Source organism: Labeo rohita, chromosome 4 (assembly GCF_022985175.1).
Source record: "Labeo rohita strain BAU-BD-2019 chromosome 4, IGBB_LRoh.1.0, whole genome shotgun sequence".
NCBI classification, from domain to species: domain Eukaryota; kingdom Metazoa; phylum Chordata; class Actinopteri; order Cypriniformes; family Cyprinidae; genus Labeo; species Labeo rohita.
The window spans coordinates 35970617-35991408 of record NC_066872.1 but is presented as its reverse complement, the minus strand read 5'-3'; the positions used below and the strand labels follow the sequence as shown (position 1 = coordinate 35991408).

The 20792-nt window shown below is 39.1% G+C and overlaps 2 protein-coding genes across 3 annotated transcripts; one reads left to right on the top strand and one right to left on the bottom strand.

Annotated features, from left to right (window-relative positions):
* Positions 1-2686: 2686 nt before the first annotated feature.
* On the bottom strand, positions 2687-12478 carry LOC127163822 (toll-like receptor 1). 2 transcript variants are annotated; one of them, XM_051107278.1, is made up of 3 exons: positions 12393-12478; positions 5507-5588; positions 2687-5191 (listed from the first exon to the last, which is right to left on the bottom strand). In XM_051107278.1, the coding sequence occupies exons 2-3, from the start codon at positions 5525-5527 to the stop codon at positions 2732-2734; spliced, it is 2481 nt and encodes an 826-aa protein (XP_050963235.1). In that variant the 5' UTR covers positions 5528-5588; positions 12393-12478; the 3' UTR covers positions 2687-2731. The 2 variants fall into 2 exon arrangements, with proteins under 2 accessions (XP_050963235.1, XP_050963237.1); XM_051107280.1 differs by lacking the exon at positions 12393-12478 and adding an exon at positions 5814-5872.
* On the top strand, positions 8242-19497 carry mkrn1 (makorin, ring finger protein, 1). The gene is made up of 8 exons (XM_051107282.1): positions 8242-8380; positions 9124-9252; positions 12785-12996; positions 15246-15466; positions 15554-15768; positions 15974-16084; positions 17978-18122; positions 18246-19497. The coding sequence occupies exons 1-8, from the start codon at positions 8307-8309 to the stop codon at positions 18453-18455; spliced, it is 1317 nt and encodes a 438-aa protein (XP_050963239.1). The 5' UTR covers positions 8242-8306; the 3' UTR covers positions 18456-19497.
* The last annotated feature ends 1295 nt before the right edge of the window (positions 19498-20792 follow it).

Below are 20792 nucleotides of genomic sequence, written 5' to 3'. Positions count from 1 at the left end.
GTCAAGTCACATAACAGCGGCTGTTCCTGAGTCAAGCAAAGTTGCAGCCGTGGTTCTTGAGTCCGGTCACGTCTCTCCTGACATCCCAAGACCACGGCTTATGATGGCCCACGTGCTGGACTCACCCCTAAGGGCCGTATGGGCAGCTAAAGTGGCGCTCCTTCACGTCGCGGCTGCTACCCCAGGGTCAAGTCAAGCTTCCAAGTCCGGTCAAGCAACTGAGTCAGGTCAAAGCACAGCTGCCGTTCTCCTTGAGTCAAGCCCAGTCACAGCTGTGCCCCACGAGTCAAGCCATGTTGTTCCTGAGTCAAGCCACGTTACAGCAGATCCCCACAAGCCAAGTGACGTCATCGCTGCTGCTCTTCCCTTAGTGGCAGTGGCCATGTGGTGTGTGTGGGCGGCCCACTGTGCTCCTGAGGACACGCCTGTTCCCAGGTCAGCACCAGAGCTCTCGTCTGATCACAAGCCTGCACCAGAGCTCTCGTCTGATCACAAGCCTGCACCAGAGCTCTCACCTGATCACAAGCCTGCTGCAGAGCTCCCATTTGATCACAGGCTTTCTTCAGAGGTCCCGTATGGTCTCAAGTCTGCTTCAGAGGCCTTCCCCGTCGGAGAAGCTGCGCCAATGCCTCCAGAGGTGTCGGCGCCGGCCGTAGAACCTCTTACGGAGGGGGCGTTAACCACCAAACTCTCTGCTTCTCCCTTTTTCCTGTCTGCATCCTCTGTCACTGTTCTCCCCAGGTCCCAGTCAATGACGCAGCCTCCTGTTCCGCCCGGAGGGCTGCTCCGCCTCCTGTTCCGCCCGGAGGGCTGCTCCGCCTCCTGTTCCGCCCGGAGGGCTGCTCCGCCTCCTGTTCCGCCCGGAGGGCTGCTCCGCCTCCTGTTCCGCCCGGAGGGCTGCTCCGCCTCGGAGGGCTGCTCCGCCTCCTGTTCCGCCCGGAGGGCTGCTGCGGCTTCTCCCTCTATTCTGTCTGCCTCCTCTGTCCCTGCTCTCCCCAGGTCCCAGAGCGTGATGCAGATTCCTGTTGCGCCCGCAGGGCTGCTGCGCCTCCTACTCCGCCTCCGGCTCCACCCTGGAGGGCTCTAGTGCCACCTGTTCGGCCTCCGGCTCCGCCCTGGAGGGCTCTAGCGTCGCCTGCCCTGCCTCTGGCTCCACCCTGGAGGGCTCTTGCACTGCCTGCTCAGCCTCCGGCTCCGCCCTGGTGGGCTCTAGCGCCGCCTGTTCCGCCTCAGGCTCCGCCCTGGAGGGCTCCACCGGCTCCGCCCTGGAGGGCTCTAGCGTCGTCTGCTCTGCCTTCGGCTCCGCCCTGGAGGGCTCTAGCACCATCTGCTCCGCCCTGGAGGGCTCCACCGGCTCAGTCCTGGAGGGCTCTTGCATTGCCTGCTCCGCCTCCGGCTCCGCCCTGGAGGGCTCCCGCTCTGCCGGTCCTGCCTCAATCACCGGGTCCTCCGCAGGGGCCTGGCCCTCCAACCCTCACCCTGTCTCGCTCCCTCCCCACCACTCCCATGGACTGTTGTTCTGTTGGAGCGTCTGGAAGCCGCTCTTTGGGGGGGGGCTATGTCATGATCTGGTCGGTGAGCTGCGGACCGCTCACCACCAGATGTCGCTCTTGCGTTTTGTCACGCACGGACTGCCACACTACACCCCGGACTACACTCCCCATCAGCCATTGCACTTCCTCCTGTCCAATCAGAGACTGTATAAATACCCCGGTCTTCCTGTCACTCCTCGCCGAGTATTGGATTGTATTGTTTATCTTTCATACGAAGCGTTTCTCCTAGTTTTCCCCGTCTAGTTACCTTGTTTGCCTTGTTGTTTTGATCTCTCGCTTGTCTGACCACTCTCTTGCCTAGCCCCTCTCGGATAACGTTCGCCGCTGGATTGACCCTCGCCTGTTACGGTTTACTCTTGTCTCGCTGTCCATACACCTGTCTGCCGTTGTTCGACCCTGCCTGCCTTTTACCATGTCTTTGTCACGTCCTTACAATAAAAGTTTGCGAATGGATCCGCTCGTCTCTCGCCTCACTCCCTACGTTACAGCCACAGTTTGCCCTTGTATTTTTATTTGTATTATTATTATTATTTCTTTAAATAGTTTCATAATAATAACAATTAATAATAATAATAATAATAATAATAAATGTTGAATATGATTTATTAAAATAATTATTTAAATAATGATTTATTTAATAACAATAATAATAATTTAGTTAATAATAATAATAATAATCATTTATTTAATGATAATGATAATGATAATGATAAAAATAATAATAACAATAATAATAATAATAAAACAACAACAACTGGAGTAAAAAGTTGAACAGCTTCCCTCAGTTTGCCCTATATCAGTGTTTTTGTTTTTATTATTATTATCTTTATTATTACATCACTGAACAAATGTTCAGGACATAGTATAGTAGTATAGCATTAGTATTGAAAACTTGAGCTTATCAAGTTTAAAAATACAAGTTTGCACCACTTCTCTCTGAAGTTCAACAGTAGGTGGAGATGTAGGCCAGGGTTTTTTAGAAAGAATACAATTCATGTACACATTTTCTGGGCTGGCTATCTGAGTCTAAACAAAGAACATATTCATAGTTTAAACAGAAATGAAAGTATCCAAACAATGAACAGAATACTGTAGGTTCATGCAAGCCAAAAACGTTTTTTTTGTAAATCACATTTTTATTTACAGTATTATGATATTTTCAAATGATAAACAGAATTTCAATCTTGAACAGGCAGTAGAGGACACATTTCAGCAATGTCTGTAGCCATGTCCTTTAAAATCCTGCTCTGGTCTACAGTCTGCAGAATAGCTTTAAGATTGCACCAGAATACTCGTTGCTTGCGTTCATCTGCCGGCCACTCCAGGTATGTCTTCCGCCTCAGCAGCCTTCTTAACTTCAGAAACTTCTTAGGCAGAGAGTCTGTTGGTATAGGCTCCAACAAAACAAACACCAGAGAGTCGTCGTTCACACTGATCGCCCTGTGCTGGGCGAAGAACAACTCATAGTTGCACCACTCACTTTGCACAAAGTGTTTGGACAGGATGAAGAGGCTCTTGTAGCTGTCCTCCACACAATGGATTATATTGTCCACAATCCACTTCCCAGGTTCGAAATCTCTCTCATGGACGCAAAGAGACAGGCCTGACCTTTCCAATTCAGGTACCAACTGAGATCCCACCCAGGCTGAGTCATGTTGGCTGTAGGAAATGAAGGCATGGTAGCGGAAGGTGGCATTTAGCAGTCGATCGGCCCTCTTGTAGCCTCTCCTTTTCATACGTATCCAAACCCAAAGCATTTTGGTGTACCAAACACCATCACAAGCATAAACAGTGATGGCCAGAGCAATCCCTACCATAAATAACACTGAAAGAACCACAGTAGCCTGCAAGCCAGGTTGACAAGACAGCCATCCGTGCTCATAGGTCTCCAAACGCCGGCCGGAAAGCGACGGCGGGGTGCTGCAAGTGTAATCCTGAGGCCAGTCTGAGAGAAGTGATTTATTAAATGCAGTCATGAACCAAAAGGAATTGCAATCACAGCTAAATGGATTGTGGCCGGCTTTCAATGTCTTCAGCTTGGGCAAACCTTCCAATGACTTCTGGCTGATGAAAGTAATCGCGTTCTGGTCAATGTGCAGGCTTACTAACGTAGGAGGCAGAAGATCTGGTGGGATAACCTGTATGCTGTTAAAACTCAAATAGAGGTACATTAGTTTGGGAAACAATGATTCTGTATTTAAAGGAAGAACACTTATGCCTGTCTTCGACAGGTCTATCTTCTGAAAGTACGGAGATAGATAGTGAAATACGTTGTTTCCTAGATTATTGTGGCTGAGGCTCAACTCAATCAGGTGGGGCGGCCAAAAACACGGTTTGCCAATAGAAATAGAGTTGAAACTCAAATCAAGAGACTCTAAGAACTTCATATCATTGACTTTTTTGGCAATCTCAGCCAGGTCTTTGAATCGGTTATGGCTTAGCGAGAGTTTCCTCAAGGATGGAAACACTTTATGTGATGAGCAACCAATCCACCAGAAGCCACTTTCATCCAAGAGGTTGTTTGACAGGTCTAAGACCTGCAGAGACTTTATGGCTGAAATTAGATTGCATGGAAGAATATTCATTCCAGTACCAGAGAACTTCAGGTAGGTTAGTTTGTTGACTAGTTCCATACTCACGTTAAACGTAGGGTAGTGGTACTGATGGTGATGTACGCCATCAAGTACGAATGCTCGTAGATTTGTGGTGTGATTCTGCTTTGGTAACTGGAAACCCTCAGGAGTGTCTTCATTGTAAGTAATGTTTAAAAAAACGGTTTCCTCAAAAGATGATTTCCAAACATTTTTGAACAGTTTCACCATCACAGAGCTGTTTAGCCAGGTGTCTGCGATGCTTAAGTCACTGAGGACACGCAAATCTTTAAAAGCCATGAAAGGATCAGTCTTGATGTCGCACTGGTCTGGAAATAACTTGACGAGCTGAATTTTTTTGGTTTGGGTTTGGTCCAAATCAATGATTATGTTAGTGAAAATGTCAAAACGCTGGCAAAAACTTACTTTCAGAACTACTTCCCGTAACGATTTGAGTTGCAAAAAAGAGCCATTTTCATAGTTTCGTAATTCTGTTCCATCCCCAAATATGAGTTTTTTCAAACGGATGTTTTGAAGAGGAACCAAGTCATCCACATTAACGGAACTAGCGTGTTTACTACCGATCCCAAGGATGGAAAGGTAACTTAAGTTACCATATGACTCTGGAAGTGCATAGCTAGGATATACATTGCTGGAGAGGTCTAGAATCCTTAGCTGGGGCAAATGCAAGGAATCAGGAATGACGCTCAGATGGTTGTAGGAGATATTCAGTACTTTCATTTCAGAGTTGCTGCTGAAGGCATCAGGCGAGATATACTGAAGTTCACAGTGTGTGACTTTGAGGAAGCAGAGATGGGTTAAACTGGAAAGGTCAGCGTGAACAATGCTGGAGATGTTGTTGTGTGATACGTCTAGGGACTCTATGCTGCTTGATAAATGTGATGGTATCCTTGTTAGGTTACTGTTTGAAAGATCTTTTGTGTGCTCTGTCAAAGTGGAACAATATCCAACTTCTTCACCACGTGCTTTGAACGAAATCAGGAAGAGATATGAGCTAAGCACAGGCCAAACGGTAGACAACATCCTCTGAAGATAAAAAAGTTTGTATGTGTTAAATCATGAATTAATTAAATGTAAATGTGCAACTGAATAGATAATGCACAAACACTAGGGTAATAATAAATAAAATAAATGCTAAATAATATCATAAAAATGGTATATACACAATAAAGACATATAATATATAATAATATAATAACATAAAATAATGTTTTACAGTTTCCTGTACTATAGATTATTTTTATTTTAGAACATCAGTAAAACATTAAATAACTGCTATACACTTGCTTTGACACCAAATAGAGATAATAAACAAATAAATAAATTAAAATGTTCATTTACCTTAGATATGAAACATGACATTTGTTCTTCAGTAAATACAGCTCGAGCTCTGCTGTGATTATGTGGCCTTATAAAACCGCACCTGCGCATATTAAAAAAAAAAAAAAAAATTACACAATGGTAATTTCCTGAACACTTGAACTTCCCTAAATGCACGACACTCAACTTCTCTAAATGCCCAGAGGTAAAACCTTTAAATTGGTAAAAATGTACAAATCATCTAACAGGATTTATAGTAAATGTATCAACCACAAATCTTAGTTAGTTTAGTTTCATTACTGAAACGTCACACTTTAACATGACTTACCTTTTGACTGCACATTTGCATATTTACATACTCACGTTGATGCTTACGTTAAAGCTCTAGTCGCAACACTTTCTATTAGTGGTATCTACTCTATTTATATAGTGGGGGTGAGTAGAGAGAGAGAGAGAGAGAGAGAGAGAGGGGCGAGCACTAAAACGGTTTGAATTTGACTGAAAATGTTAATGCACTAATTAAATGTAAATACAAAATAATCGTCTAAATAAATAAATAAATAAACAGAGGCTGCCAGGGATTTGACTAATAATGAGATTTAAAATTTATAACACCAGTCACATTGATAATGGTTTCAGGAGAGAGAAACAACCAGCATGGTGACATTGCTATGGTCAGGTGTAAAAGGAACCAGTGGAGGGACTTTCCTTTACTACTGTCTTACAAGAAAAGCTATTTACCACTGACATGTGATTATGCCCTTTTATTTATATTATGAAGTTAATTGATTAACAAAAGAAGATGAATATATGTATTAAAATATATTTTAAAAACATTTCTTCAGAACAAATTCGTGCTCTTGTCTTCTCAAGAACCTGCTTAAAAAGCGTAATCACCACCTCAGTTTTGACAAATTTGATTTGGATGTAATTTAGATTATTACGCTCTAGTTACTTTTTTAACCCAAATGCTGAGTTTGGGTAATTTTTTTGGGTTATTTTTTTTAGTGTTTGGGGTCAAATGTGCTCCTGGGTCAATTGTAACAATCCAGTGTTTGGATTTGTGGCCAGTTCTAGCACACAGCAAATTGATGCATGTCTTCAGTAAAATACAGGTTTTTGTATATGTTGTTTTATCTATAAAATCATTACTGTGCTGTATATCGTTCAATTTTAAATCAATCAGTTATTCCGGGTTACACATAACCCAGATTGGGTTGTTTTTAACCCAGTGTTTTTTAGAGCGTACATCTGTGACCTAAAAGGACTTATTTTTTTATTTGATTTGGAAAAAGTGTGCTTTTCAAAATTCCCAGCAAAACATCGCAATATCTTCCCTTTCTCTTTGCTGTGTTTGAAGTGTGTAATATTTAGTAACTAATAGTGGGTTTTGGCATTTATGTGTAAACTCTCCATAAAGTTCGAAGCAGGAACCGTGACAGGAAAGATTGGTTGATTTATGAAACAAGAAAAAGCAATATCCTAATTCTGTCTGGTTTTCAGAGTAATTGAAAAGCAGTCTGCGGTTACCTAATATGATAGAATTTAAAGTAAGTTAGCTTGGAAATTACACTTCATTTTTAAAGAATGCAGATCAAATGCTATAATCTTCGATTATGTGGTGATTACCCTACATGTTACGGTTTTTATATGTCGTATACACTACCAGTCAAAAGTTTTGGAAAAATAACATTTTTAATGTCTTCAAAGAAGTCTCTTCTGCTCACCAAGCCTGCATTTCTTTGATCCAAAGCACAGCAAAAACAGTCCAATTTTAAAATAGTTTTAGTTTGAAATATTTGAATATATTTTGAAATGTAATTTATTCATGTGATTTCAATTTTTAGCCTCCCTACTCCAGTCACAGTATCATTCTGATATTCTGATTTGCTGCTCAAAAAACATTTATTATTATTATTATTATTATTAATATGTGGAGAACAGCGGAGTAGAATTTTTTCAGGTTTCTTTAATGAATAGAAAGTTCAGAAGAGCAGCACTTATCTGAAATATAAATCTTTTATAACATTATAAATGTCTTTACAATCACTTTTAATCAATTTAAAGCTTTTTATTTCAGATGAACGCTGATCTTTAGCTCTTTCTATTCATCAAAGAATCCTGAAAAAAAAATACATAACTGTTTAAATATTGATGATAAAAAAATGAGCATATTAGACTGATTTCTGAATGATCATGTGACACTGAAGATTGAAGTAATGATGCTGAAAATTCAGTTTTGATCACAGCAATAAATTACATTTTAAAATATATATAATAGAAACAGTTATTTTAAAATAGTAAAAATATTTCAAAATTTTACTGTTTTTGCTGTACTTTGGGGATTAAATAAATGCAGGCTTGGTGAGCAGAAGAGACTTAAAAACAAACAAACAAAAAAAAAAACATTAAAAATCTTACTGTTCAAAAACTTTTGACTGGTAGTGTATAATATTCTAATAATATACTTCAAGTAGCTGAACACTAATTTGTATACTACAAAGTCCCTAGTTTAGAAAAATAATATTTGAATATATTCTAAGCTTGTTAAAATGATCAAAAATGTTGGGTTGCTAATCTATAATTTGAGAACAATTTGTTCGCCTGCTTTTATTAACAACAGTCACGCATTAGAATGTTTTGGTAAGACACCTGACTCGTGTAAGGCCTTCGGTTTTCCGAAAAACCCCGATTGCGATGCGGTTTTTGTTTTCCGAAAACACTCGATCAAGCACAGCGCCTTCGGTTTTCCGAAAATGGCCGAGCGCAGAACAGCCGCTTTCCGGAAGATCCGGGTGCTGGGACTTCAACATAAACAGCAATGGCGGAGGCAGCGGCAGCGTCAACAGCGGCTCCAGCAGTTATCGGAGGCTGGACGAAGCACGTAACCTGCAGGTTAGTGAAAATCAGTCGAGAAACGCGGTTGTCGCAAAATGAATCTGTCACAAACACAAAACGCAACCGCCTGTCCGTGCGTCGATGGCGAAGCATCGGATAGCGCCGCTGTCTTTGTGCTGAACTGGATGAGTGTGTGTGTGTTTGTTGTTGTAGCGCACCGATCAGCGATCAGTCCGACAGCCGCTGCTATTTGCGGTCCTTTCTTCCTCTGTGTGTGTTTATCTCTGCAACATCCGTGTTTGCGAAAAACAGCACGGCATTGCGTCCACCACATATGGCAGTGAGTTTGACAGCAAAGAGTGTTCAAGGAAGAAGAAAAAAACATTGAGTTTACCAGTTTGGGCAGCGGCCAATGTGTCAGTGTCAGCTTTGATGATTTATGTATATGATTTCATTTAGCAGGTTTTATCTTAGTCAAGTCATGACTGTACAAAACCTTTTCTCCTACCCGCATATCTAATAGTATACAATGCAAGTAGGTGCTTTTGAGATTTCAAACCCGAGTAATATGTAATGTTTACATTAGCACTGTTGTCAATTATAAGGTTATTTGGGTCAAGCTGTTTACACAGTAAATGATGTGAGCAGTGTATTATGAATCACAGTCTGACACCTATTAGACATGGATATTACTCATTTTATGTTAGGATGCCATAAGGCAACATTTGTTCATGCCTTCATATGTGTAAAATCCTGTACAGTATGAATCACATCAAGCTCAAAAAACATTTCATTTGTAGGTATTTCATGCACGGGCTTTGCAAAGAGGGCGACAACTGTCGATATTTACACGACCTCAGCAGCTGCAAGCCAACCATGATCTGCAAGTTCTTTCAAAAGGGATGCTGTGCTTTTGGGGACCGTTGCAGGTAAGAGATACAGTGATAAAACGTAGGACATGAAACTCAAAATGTGCTTCAAAACAACCCACTAGATCTGTGCTGATATATTATATAACATCAAAGGTAATGCAATCTGTATTTCCGTCTTCGGGGCCGTAACACGTGAGTGTTTAAATGTAGTAGCGGTAAGCAAGGCTTCTGAGAAGTGTTGTGTGTTGCTTCATTACGTACCCTTGATATCTGAGATGCAGAATTTTCTGTAAACAAGTTGTTGAGTTTGGCGCTTTCTTAAAGGGATAGTTTACCCACAATGAATATTTTGTCTGTGTGAGATGTTTTTGCTGCCAAACTTTGTTTATGAACAGTTTCATTGTATGGAGAAAAAACAAATGAGGTCGTACAGGTTTGGAGTGACGGTTTAATTTTTTTGCCTGAACTGTCACTTTAAGAGATGTAAAAATAGCTATTACAGGTCGAGTTGTGTTTGCATTTCATGCATTTGTGTTATGTTGCTGTTTTAATACCTAAGTGCACTCAAAAAGCGCTCTGGAGATTTCTAAATGCCAAAACGAATGCAACACAAATGCAATGGCATTTATATACGTTTGGCCTACAAACAGACCTCCTTTGCCCAATGCAGTCAAGTGCATTGGTGCTAGAAGAAGTGTAAAAATTAGCCTGTGAGCCAGACAGTGCAGACAATGTTTGTCTCATATCCGTCTGCGGTCAAGTGTATCCCCATAGTAACTGCTGCCCCCAGCTCGGCAGTATGGGAATGTCTTTGTTTGCCGAGGCTGTTCTATGACAGCGTTACATCTGACCGAGAGCTCCCTCTTACTCCAGTGTTTCCTGTGGTTTCAGGGTCTTGAGCGTAAATGATGTCTGGAGGCTAGATTGATGTCTGACAGAGTTGTATTGTCAGCTTTGAGATGCATGGGGAGGTGCAGTGATGCTTTTGTCCCCATATGGGGTTTACCGCATTATTCCTGTGTTTTTTTTTTTGCGAGGAACAGGGGGGGCCAGCTTTCATTAAGTGTGTGTGGAAAGGGCCTCAATGTATGCTTCAGTATGCTTCATTGTGGATGGATTCCCCTTTGCTGCTTTGTGTCTATCTCTGTCTTTTGCTGTCTCCTTCTATGTATACCCCCCACCTCCACGTCCACCCCCACCAATCTGGGGGCCAAATAGAGCACCACTCTGCAGCCTGCATGGCAATTACATAACCCCAGTGTGTTAACATGCATCTCTGTCTCTCTCTCTCTGTCTCCTTCTGCTGCTGTTGCTACCGCCGTCAGGTTCATTCGGTTCATTCCGCCATTCTGCAGTAGCCACTTGTGCTTCCACCGCCGTGTCATTTATTTATGCGACCCCCACCCCCACGTACAGGGCGACACACGCACACAAACACGCAATGGTTTAGAATAGGGCTGTGCGACCCGAGAGGTTTGAGGATGGAGGGGTCTCTGGATGCTTAAGGAAAGCACTGAAGCGTGTTTTGATGGGGAATAATGAGAAATATAAAGGTCAGATGCTAAACTGTATGTTGAGACAATGGCATCAGGCTTGTTAGCTGCGGTAAATAATAGTATGCTATGAGTGTATGGCATATTGTATATGTTTTTATTTTTTTTTTTTTGTAATGTGGTTTTCTGTTGTTTAATTTAGAAATTGTATTGTCATTCTTATTTTAAGGTTTTGTTTTATTTATTTAACATATTTAATATATTCAATATATTATTTAATATATATTGTTTTAGTGCTGTGAAATCGACTAATCGCATCCAAAAAAAATTACATAATAATAATAATAATAATAGTTTATAGATAATGTGTATGTGTGTGTGTGTGTGTGTGTGTGTATATATATATATATGTATTTACATTACATATAACTAAATATTGCATATAAATCTTAAATTATATACATATGCATGTTTTTACAATTTACATATATTTAGTGCTGTGCAATGATAAATCATGATTAATCGCATAAAAAATAAAAGCTTTTGTTTACATAATCTGTGTACTGTGTATATTTATTATGTATATATAAAATCACACATACAGTATATATATTTTGACAATATGTATAATAGATGTATATATTTTTATAGATATAATTATATTAGATAAAAATATAAAATAAATATAATATATAAACATTTTTCCTAAATATATCCATGCATGTGTGTGTATTTATATATTCAGCAAAATAATACACACCATTTACATACATTTCTTAAATATATACATATGTGTATACTTATACATGTGAATATACACAGTACACATGCATATTACATGAACAAACCTTTGGATTCGATTAATCGATTTAACAGCGACAATTGTTTTCTAATTATTTATTAGATTATTGCCTATTATTCATTTAATATTACTTACTAAATTGCCTGTTTTCTACAAGTAGTTCTACAAAATAAATACACATCATTTGCATGCGATTTTATATTACTCATTGCTTATGAATAATGAGATAAGCAACTCATTACTTATTACAAACACTGTACCATGAACTCTGTTTTTTGTGAAAATAAATTGAATTAAAATTAAATAAATTAAAAAAAGGCATATATATATATATATAAATAATAAAATATTTGTTAATTGTATTTATAATTAAAACCTTGTCATAACCCTGGATGGATTGGTTATTGTCCTAAACCAGTGGTTTTCAAACTGTCCTGCGGGCACCCCCCGAAGGTCTCTCATATCTGACAAACCCATTTCAGGTCTTGCTGTCACTACTAATGAGCCGAAGAGTTGAATCAGGTGTGATAGATGAGGGAGACACAGAAAAAATGCAGTGTCCTGCTCGCAGGACCGGTTTGAAAACCACTGTCCTAAACAAGCAATGCTTGTGAAAACTAGCTGTTCCTTACTAGCAATTCTGTTGTCTGAAGCATTCCCTGCGATGCAAGCAACCCAACACTACAAAACTTGTTTTTGTACACTAGTCAACTTGTCTACCTAGATTGGTTTCTTCCATTGTTTAGCCTTGAAATGTCTAGCCATTGTGTTTTCATTAGCATGCCTAGGACTGTAGACCGTTTGCACTGTAAAACCCACTCGGAAATGTTACGCATTTAAACTAATCACTTCTGAAAGAGGCTAACTGCTGCATTATGAGTGTGAACAAGACATGTACTCACCATGGTAACCACACACACTCTTTAGGTTTGTCACTGTATCAGCTTGAGAAAAACATATCACCAGTGGGAAACACTCCGACACCTAAGACAGAAAAAACAACCAGCCGCTTAATGATTATAATGTGCTAAATCCTGTCTAAAATAGTTTTTTAGAGCACATAGTTTTAATAACAGCCAACACTCACTTAAATTTGTTACTTTTAAATAGTTATACTAAAGTGTAATTACATTTCATATATTTTATAGACCACAGAGAACAAGTTTTTCCATTTAGCAGCGTTTATTTCAGAGATAAACTTCGTAGGCCTAGGGGTGCATTTTCATTGCATGGCTCACCTAGTGTATCAATCCACATTTTATTGTATTTTCATTAAATTTGCATTGTGCCCCAGGTATGAACATACCAAACCTGCCAAGCAAGACGAAGTCCCTAGTTCTAAGCCGTCGGTGCCGCTGACCGCTGCTCCCCTTGCTGGCACTCCTGATCCCGTGTCTGATGGGCCAGGTGGCACAACCGACGCCCAGGAGAAGCCCCAAGGCTTGGGGGCAGTGGACTGGGTCAATGCTGCCGAGTTCGTGCCAGGGCAGCCCTACTGTGGGAGGGGTGAGTGTAGCAGGGAAACATGTTCAGCTGTCACTGCCAAGACAATCTGTGAAAACACGATGTCAGCAGATAAGCCAAGCATTCGGTGTGCAATATGAAGGCTCTCTTACAATTAGGCTTTTATTTTATATCTATTGGTTTGATCAATCTTTTGGTTTGGCACAATAATGCTGTCACTGTTGTGGTGGGGACTGTTTTTGTGACATGCTCTTTCATCGCTGTTTATGAGAAACAAAGGAACTGATTTTCACTTCCTGCAAAATAAATAAGACAAAATGTATCTGGATTCTATTACTCTGATTCTTTGACAAGCAGAGTCAGTTTTTTTTTTAAATGAATTAATTAGTAACACAACAGTAAGGCTCATTTTGTTAAAATGTTAGGATTAGTTCACTTCCAGAATAAAAATGATAATTTACTCACCCCTGTGCCATCCAAGATGTTCATGTCTTTCTTTCTTCAGATGAAAAGTAATTAAGGTTTTTTTAAGGAAAACATTCCAGGATTTGTCTCCATATAATGGACTTCAGTGGAAACCAATGGTTTGAAGGTCCAAACTGCAGTTTCAATGCAGCTACAAAGTGCAGTACCTGATTCCAGGCGGGGAATAAGGGTCTTGTCTAGCAAAAACTACAAATGTATATACTTTTTAACCACAAATGCTCATCTTGCACTAGCTCTGCAATGTGACATGGGGGTGAGTAAATTATCAGACTGTTTTTTTTATTTCTGGAAGTGAACTAATCCTTTAATAAATGCAGTAAAAGTATTACTCATTGTTCGTTCATTAATATATAATGCATTAACAAATTAAACCTTATTGTAAAGTGTCACAGATTCATTTTGCAATCACACTTATGCATTTGGCAAGTGCTTTTGTCCAAAGCGATTACATTCAAGCTAAACATTTTATCAGCATGTGCATTCCCTGGGTAGTGAACCCATGACCTTGGGAGGAACGCCAAGGAATGCTGTGCCGACAGACAAGGTAAAGCCATCTTAACCATGGTAAATCGCTAAACCTTAAAACTGTGGTTAAATTACTGCAAGATGATAAAAAAATACCACTTTTTAAAAAATAATTCCATTTATAAACAAGAATTCTGTGCATCAGTGTTTAATTATAAACTGAAATCACCCTGAAATAAAACACACACAAAAATTCGATTAGAAATCGAAACCTTGGCAACTAACTGGAGTTTAAGTGGAAGAACTAAAATTACTAAAACTAAAATAAAAAAAGAGCTAAATACAAATGTAAAATTAAATAAATAATAAATGTTTTTAAAACTAATTTAAAATTATTAAAAAATGTCAAAGGCACATACAAACTTAAAATATATGAATAAATGCCCATTTAAAAATATAAAAAATAAATTTAATAATACTATAATAACATTCCCATGTCATAATGTAGCCCATTAACTGTTGGATTTTTACAGTTGCCAAGCAACGTAGCAACTCAGCACATTCTTATAGAATGTTTGGGCACAGGTGTGCATTTATCGTCATTTTATGACTACTTCAAATGCGGCCCGTACAATCAGAACTAGCCATTTTATAATGCAGCATAAATAATCATCCCCCTCTCTAAACTTGGACTGACCCTGCACACGCAACAGAGCTCAGGCTGTGCTCTACCAGTGTGCTCTCTTGTTCTGTGTTGCTGGCCCAGACCCACTTACATTTATCTTTAAGGGTGACTTCATCAGCAAAGAGCTGAAGGAACAGTGCTGTTTCTTTCCTAGGCTTTGGGTGGCGGCCAAAACTCCTACATTCAGGAAAGCAGGTGCTGTTCTTCCAGCGTTTACCGTGGTAGACCATATTACGAAACTGCCAACTACATCAATAAATCTTCTTTTAGGTCATTTTTGTTTCAGAATCTGAAGGTCTGAATTTTGAACCATTTCTGATGTCATCTTTAGGCTGACTAACATTGATTGAACAAGTTTTCTTCAAGAAGTTGTTCACTTCCAGAACAAACATTTACAGATAATTTACTCACCCCTTTGTCATCCAAGATGTTCATGTCTTTCTTCAGTTGTAAAGAACTTATGTTTCTTAAATAAAACATTTCAGGAATGTACTCATAATTTCTTTACAACTAAAGAAAGAAAGACATGAACATCTTGGATGACAAAGATTCACTTGGAAGTGAACTTCTCCTTTCAGCTCACACCACAATAACTTTGTTGCTTTCCTATCTTGGTCTCTAAACCTTAAAATCTTTCCTTTTTGTTTCCCTGAAGCTGACCCAGTGCCGTTGGAGGGGCCTGGACCTCTCATCGAAGAGGAGTACGAGAAAGAACTAGCTAACAAAGAAATGAAGAAACAGCTTTGCCCGTACGCCGCCGTTGGCGAATGTCGCTATGGCCTCAACTGCGCCTACCTCCATGGTGATGTTTGCGACATGTGCGGCCTACAGGTCCTCCACCCTTCCGACACCTCTCAGCGCTCGCAACACATCAGGGTGAGTAGTGTTAGGGTGAGAGTACAGACATCCTGTTCTCAGGCTCTACGTTTTCTAAAGCAACATCTCATTGTTTGTTAACGGCAGGCCTGCATTGAGGCTCACGAGAAGGACATGGAAATCTCGTTTGCCATCCAGCGTAGTAAAGACATGATGTGTGGCGTGTGCATGGAGGTGGTGTTTGAGAAAACCAACCCCAGTGAACGTCGTTTCGGCATCCTCTCCAACTGCAGCCACTGCTACTGCCTCAAGTGCATCAGGAAATGGCGGAGTGCCAAGCAGTTCGAGAGCAAGATCATAAAGTAAGACCGTCTTTAAGATAATTAAACGTGTATTAAGCTGAATGGGATTCTGGGGAATTGATCTTTAATCATTTTAAATATTATAATCGTTGGCCTCGGACTATTATCGCTAATTGTAGTTGTCCACCTCTTCTTTTAAAGATCAGTGCTGGTTTAAAAAGGAAAAACCATAGTTTTGTTGACAAAATAATGTGTTTCTATTCAGGTCCTGTCCCGAGTGTCGAATCACATCGAACTTTGTCATACCAAGCGAATACTGGGTGGAGGACAAAGAGGAGAAGCAACAGCTCATTCAGAAGTACAAGGATGGCATGGGGTACACAATTGAGAATTTTACTGATACTAGTTAAATAGTAACAAATAAGTAATAATTAAATTCTGTCTGTTACTCACCCTAATGTTGTTTGCCTTCTGAAGAGTATTCTGGCCACTCTTCTATATGATAAAAGTAAAAAGAAAAATTACGAAATATGCACTATTAAATTTTTTCCACATGACTAGTAAAATACATTCCAGATCTTCTGAATTCATCTTCTGAAGTCGTTATTCCTTGAAACTCTTTCCCACTGCTGTAGTTTTCAAATCTTATTTGGCATTTGGTTATGATAATTATGATAACCTATTCTGTCTTGCTTTGTTGGTGTTACATGGCCAATTTTGTAGTCCTTTGGTGGAGGGTAACATCAAAAAGGACCCTGGGTATTAAGACTTGTATGGCTTAATATAACATAAATGATGTATCTTACTGAAATATGTAGTATAAAACCCAGGAAAGATTTACGTTATTTTAAAAATCCATACATTTTTGTATATATTTTGAACTATGGGGGGCACCATTATTTCGATGATGTGAAATGGCTGCACTTGGCAAAGCCACTAGAATGCAAGCCTGCAACCATTAGCCAAAAAAGTGTAATGGCTAAAGCTGACGACAGCCTGTCTGCTAATCTTCAGCATGTTTAACACTAAACAATACTTTTGGTTTGAACAATTTTTAGAGTTTACCATGAAAAAAATGTTGTTTTATAAAAGATGTCACTGACTTTCTGCGACAGATGGGATTCAACTTACGGCACTTCTCATTCGTTCCTATGGTATTCGTAAACGATGATTGAGTGTCGCACTCAATGACGTCAAGGCTGTAATTTGATTTGGTTATTAATGAACATGTCATCCACGTTAGCCATTACACTTTCTCCAATAGTAAGTAATACAGACTCTCTCATCTCCCTATAGTACATTCTTTAAAAAAAACGTGCTTTAAAAGGTTCTTCACAGCGATGCCATAGAAGAACCATTTTTGGTTCCACAAAGAACCATTCAGTCAAAGGTTCTTTAAAGAACCATCTCTTTCTTACCTTTTTATAATCTGAAGAAATTTGTGAAACAGAAAGGTTCTTCAGATGTTAAAGGTTCTTTTTGGAACCACTTTAACAAAAAAAAGTTCTTCTATGGAATCACCTTTATTTTTAAGAGTGTAAGAAAATCTCTGAGCTACTGGTGCTACCTGTTGCTATTTTTACCACAACACAACTCAGAACACACAGCTTGTAAAATAAAATACTGATACGATGCCACATTGTGCGACTTTTAGTTGTAACTTTCAGTCGAAGGGCAACAAAAGAAGCAATGCAAGTCTTCACTGATTTCCTAGCGATAAGAAGATGAGAGAAGAATAGGAAGATGCCTGTGGACAAATAAAACATCCTAAAGACCTGCATCTTGTTCACTTTAGCCCTGATGCCTTTGAGGCTTTTAGTAGACCACCGCTACTGACAGAGCTGATAGGTAAGTGTAGGCTTAAACCAAATGCGGTACCTTTGTCTAACCTAACTCCTTGAGTCGCTGCAGCGTCATGACAAGCGTCGGCATGTTTACATCCTGTCAGGATGGCATCTAGTGTTTTTTGTCTCTGTCGCTTGTACGCTCTTTCAGTAGCTGTGTCTGTTAAAAGCCTCAAAGGCATCAGGGCTAAAGTGGAGAGAACAAAGACGCAGGTCTTTAGAAAGTTTTATTCGTCCACAAGCATCCTCCCATTCTTTTTTCAAATAATGTAAATCCTTCATGGGTTTTCTACAACAGACATAATGTATGTTAAATTAAGCCATACAAGTCTTAATACACGTGGTTACTTTTAAGAAGTAAATAACAGAGCTGTAATTTTTGTTAATTTCCTGAGCTAATCAGTTATGTCCACCTTTATACCCAGGAGTAAACCATGCCGATATTTTGATGAAGGCCGTGGGACCTGTCCGTTTGGGGCCAACTGCTTTTACAAGCATGCCTTTCCCGACGGGCGTCTGGAAGAGCCTCAACCCCAGAGGAGACAAACCGGCTCCAACGGAAGAAACCGGGTAAAGCTTCTACTGACGCCTAACGGCGTTGCCAAACTGCAAATTTCATTGCGTGAAAGCATATCGTATTTATGATGTGCCACGAATTCGATCACAGAGCCATTAACGGAATCTGTGTTGCAGAACTCCAGACGGACGCCACTCTGGGATCTTTTCGACGAGCGGGAGAACAGCGACTCCTTCGACAACGAAGACGAGATGGTGACGTTCGAGCTCAGCGAGATGCTCCTCATGCTTCTGGCTGCCGGGACCGATGACGACGTGACCGACTCCGAAGATGAGTGGGACTTGTTCCACGAAGAGCTGGACGATTACTACGAGCTGTACCTATAGCAGGCCTCCTTCCGTCCTTCGCTAACTCCCTCCTAGACTAACCCTATTTACTCTATTTCTATCCCTATTAGAAACTAGACAGGACTGTCTTGTGTGACTGATGGGCAGTAGCGTCTTTTTTCCCCTGTGTTGTGGCAGTGCCTTTCAGCAGGCCATTAAAACAATGAATTCATTTCAGATTCAACAAATGAATATAAAACACACGTCAAAAGACATAAAAAATAGCTCTTGTGCTAAAAAAATATTTTCTAGAAATCCATTCTGTAAGTCTGTCCATGTCTGGTTAATGTACTAGAATAAGTATAAAGAGCAAAAACAAAAGTAATTTAAAAAATTGCAAGAAAGGACACTAAGTTATATATAAAATTGGAAAGATATAGCAAACCTGACCGAGTGTATCTCAGGTGTGGGTTTGACATGTTTATTATTGACTGTGAGGATACAGCAACTGTGTATGACTTCACTAACTGGTGGCTGTTAATGCTTCTGATATTTTTGAAATATCCCTCTTCTCATGCACTGATTCTGACTGGGTGGGAGCTGGTGGTGGCGGGGAGCTTCCCGGATGTCACAAATGCACTCGTCGACGTTCACGCGGACAACTCAGAACATTTATCCCTAAATGTAATGTCCTTTTGTTCCTCTCTCTATTAAATTATCCACTGAGTTGTGTTTTTTTTTGTTGTTGTTGTTGTATACCTGTTTAGCTGTTCCTGATTAGCTGTGGTATCCCATGGGAAGTCCCTACGAACTGAGTGCGCCGATGATTTGTGAATCTGGACTCCCGAAAGCCGACTTAAATGCATTCAAATATGAAGCTGAATGTTCATCAGTTTAACTGTCTATTAATTGTAAATCTGTTTTGCTTCAGTGAATATTGCATATTAAGCTCAGCTGGCAGTAGTCAAACCACAAACACCCAATTGTTATTCGGTTCTTGTCGAACTTGGTTGATATGCATATGTTTATACAGAAATGTGCTTGTTTTCTATGGTTCAGAACCATCCAATGTAACTTGAAATTAAAGTTTATTATCAAAGTATTACATGTCTATGGATTCTTATGGGAATGTTATTGACAGAGCGCTCTGCTATCAAGGTATTAAATTAGAAGTTATGCCATGGTTTTATTAGTGGTTGACGGTGGTTTAAAAAAGTCTTATGTGATTTACGGTATTGTGTTTTGGAAATTAAAGTTATATCTGCAACAAACTTTTAGAAATAGATGGTTTTAAAGTCTTTTATAAATCATAATTAAGCGCATACTGCAGCTGACACTGTAACAAACTGCAGCATTTTTGTAATGAAACAATGCTCAGACTCTGATAAATAATGATACTCATTATGTTCATACCAGGCTTCTGATGTCCTACATCAGGCTTCTGTGAGTGATTACGCTTGAATGCACGTCATCTTTAAGACAAATGTGACTGTCTATAAAGGCATGGCTGTTGCATTTTACTTGTTTTGCATTTTATGATAGCTGTTTTGTGAAAGGCACATCATATATCATAAACATTATTCTTATTTTAGCTACATTATCGTTCCAGAATCAAAGCGTCTTTGAACAAAATAAAAAATGTGATGCTTTGCAGGTTTATATATATATTCACCATGGCTTCACCAAGTATACATATTAAGATGTATTACACAGTAAGATTTTTTATGTTTTTTAAAGAATTTCCTTCAGAAATCATTCTAATATGCTGATTTGCTGTTAAGAAACATTTATTATTTATAAATGTATAAATTTAGTATTATTAACAATATTTAAATTAAATTAAATTTTTTCAGGTATAAAAAGATCCAAAGAATAATAAGTTATCTGAAATAAAAAGCTGTTGTATCATTACACACAAAAAAATCTATTTGAGATAAATGCTGTTCTTCTGAACTTTCTTTTCACCAAATAACTTTCTTTTCATATATATATATATATATATTTTTTTTTTTTTTTTTTTGAGCAGCGAATCAGAATATTAGAATGATTTCTAAAGGACTGTGTGATTGATGCTAAAAATTCAGCTTTGAAATCACAGGAATAAATTACATTTTAAAATATATTCAAATAGAAAATGATTATGTTAAATATGAAAAATATTTACAATTTTGCTGTTTTTGCTGTACTTTGGATCAAATAAATGCGGGCTTGGTGAGCATAAGAGACTTTTTTAAAAAAACATTAAAACTTACGGTTCAAAAACTTTGATTGGCAGTGTATAATAATCATTTCCTTTGTAAATTACAAGGTAATTCATACCTTTTACTTCAAAATTTTCACATTTAAACAATTAAAATGTTCAACATATGAATTAAAACTAAATATTTCATGGTCTTT

Bases quoted from the DNA above. Each gene is read 5' to 3' on its own strand.
- LOC127163822 (XM_051107278.1), bottom strand. From the start codon at position 5,527: ATGTCATGTTTCATATCTAAG. The intron at 5,192-5,506 runs GTAAATGAACAT...TTTTATCTTCAG, and splicing joins TGTCATGTTTCATATCTAAG to AGGATGTTGTCTACCGTTTG.
- mkrn1 (XM_051107282.1), top strand. From the start codon at position 8,307: ATGGCGGAGGCAGCGGCAGCGTCAACAGCGGCTCCAGCAGTTATCGGA. The intron at 9,253-12,784 runs GTAAGAGATACA...ATTGTGCCCCAG, and splicing joins GCTTTTGGGGACCGTTGCAG to GTATGAACATACCAAACCTG. The intron at 18,123-18,245 runs GTAAAGCTTCTA...TCTGTGTTGCAG, and splicing joins GCTCCAACGGAAGAAACCGG to AACTCCAGACGGACGCCACT.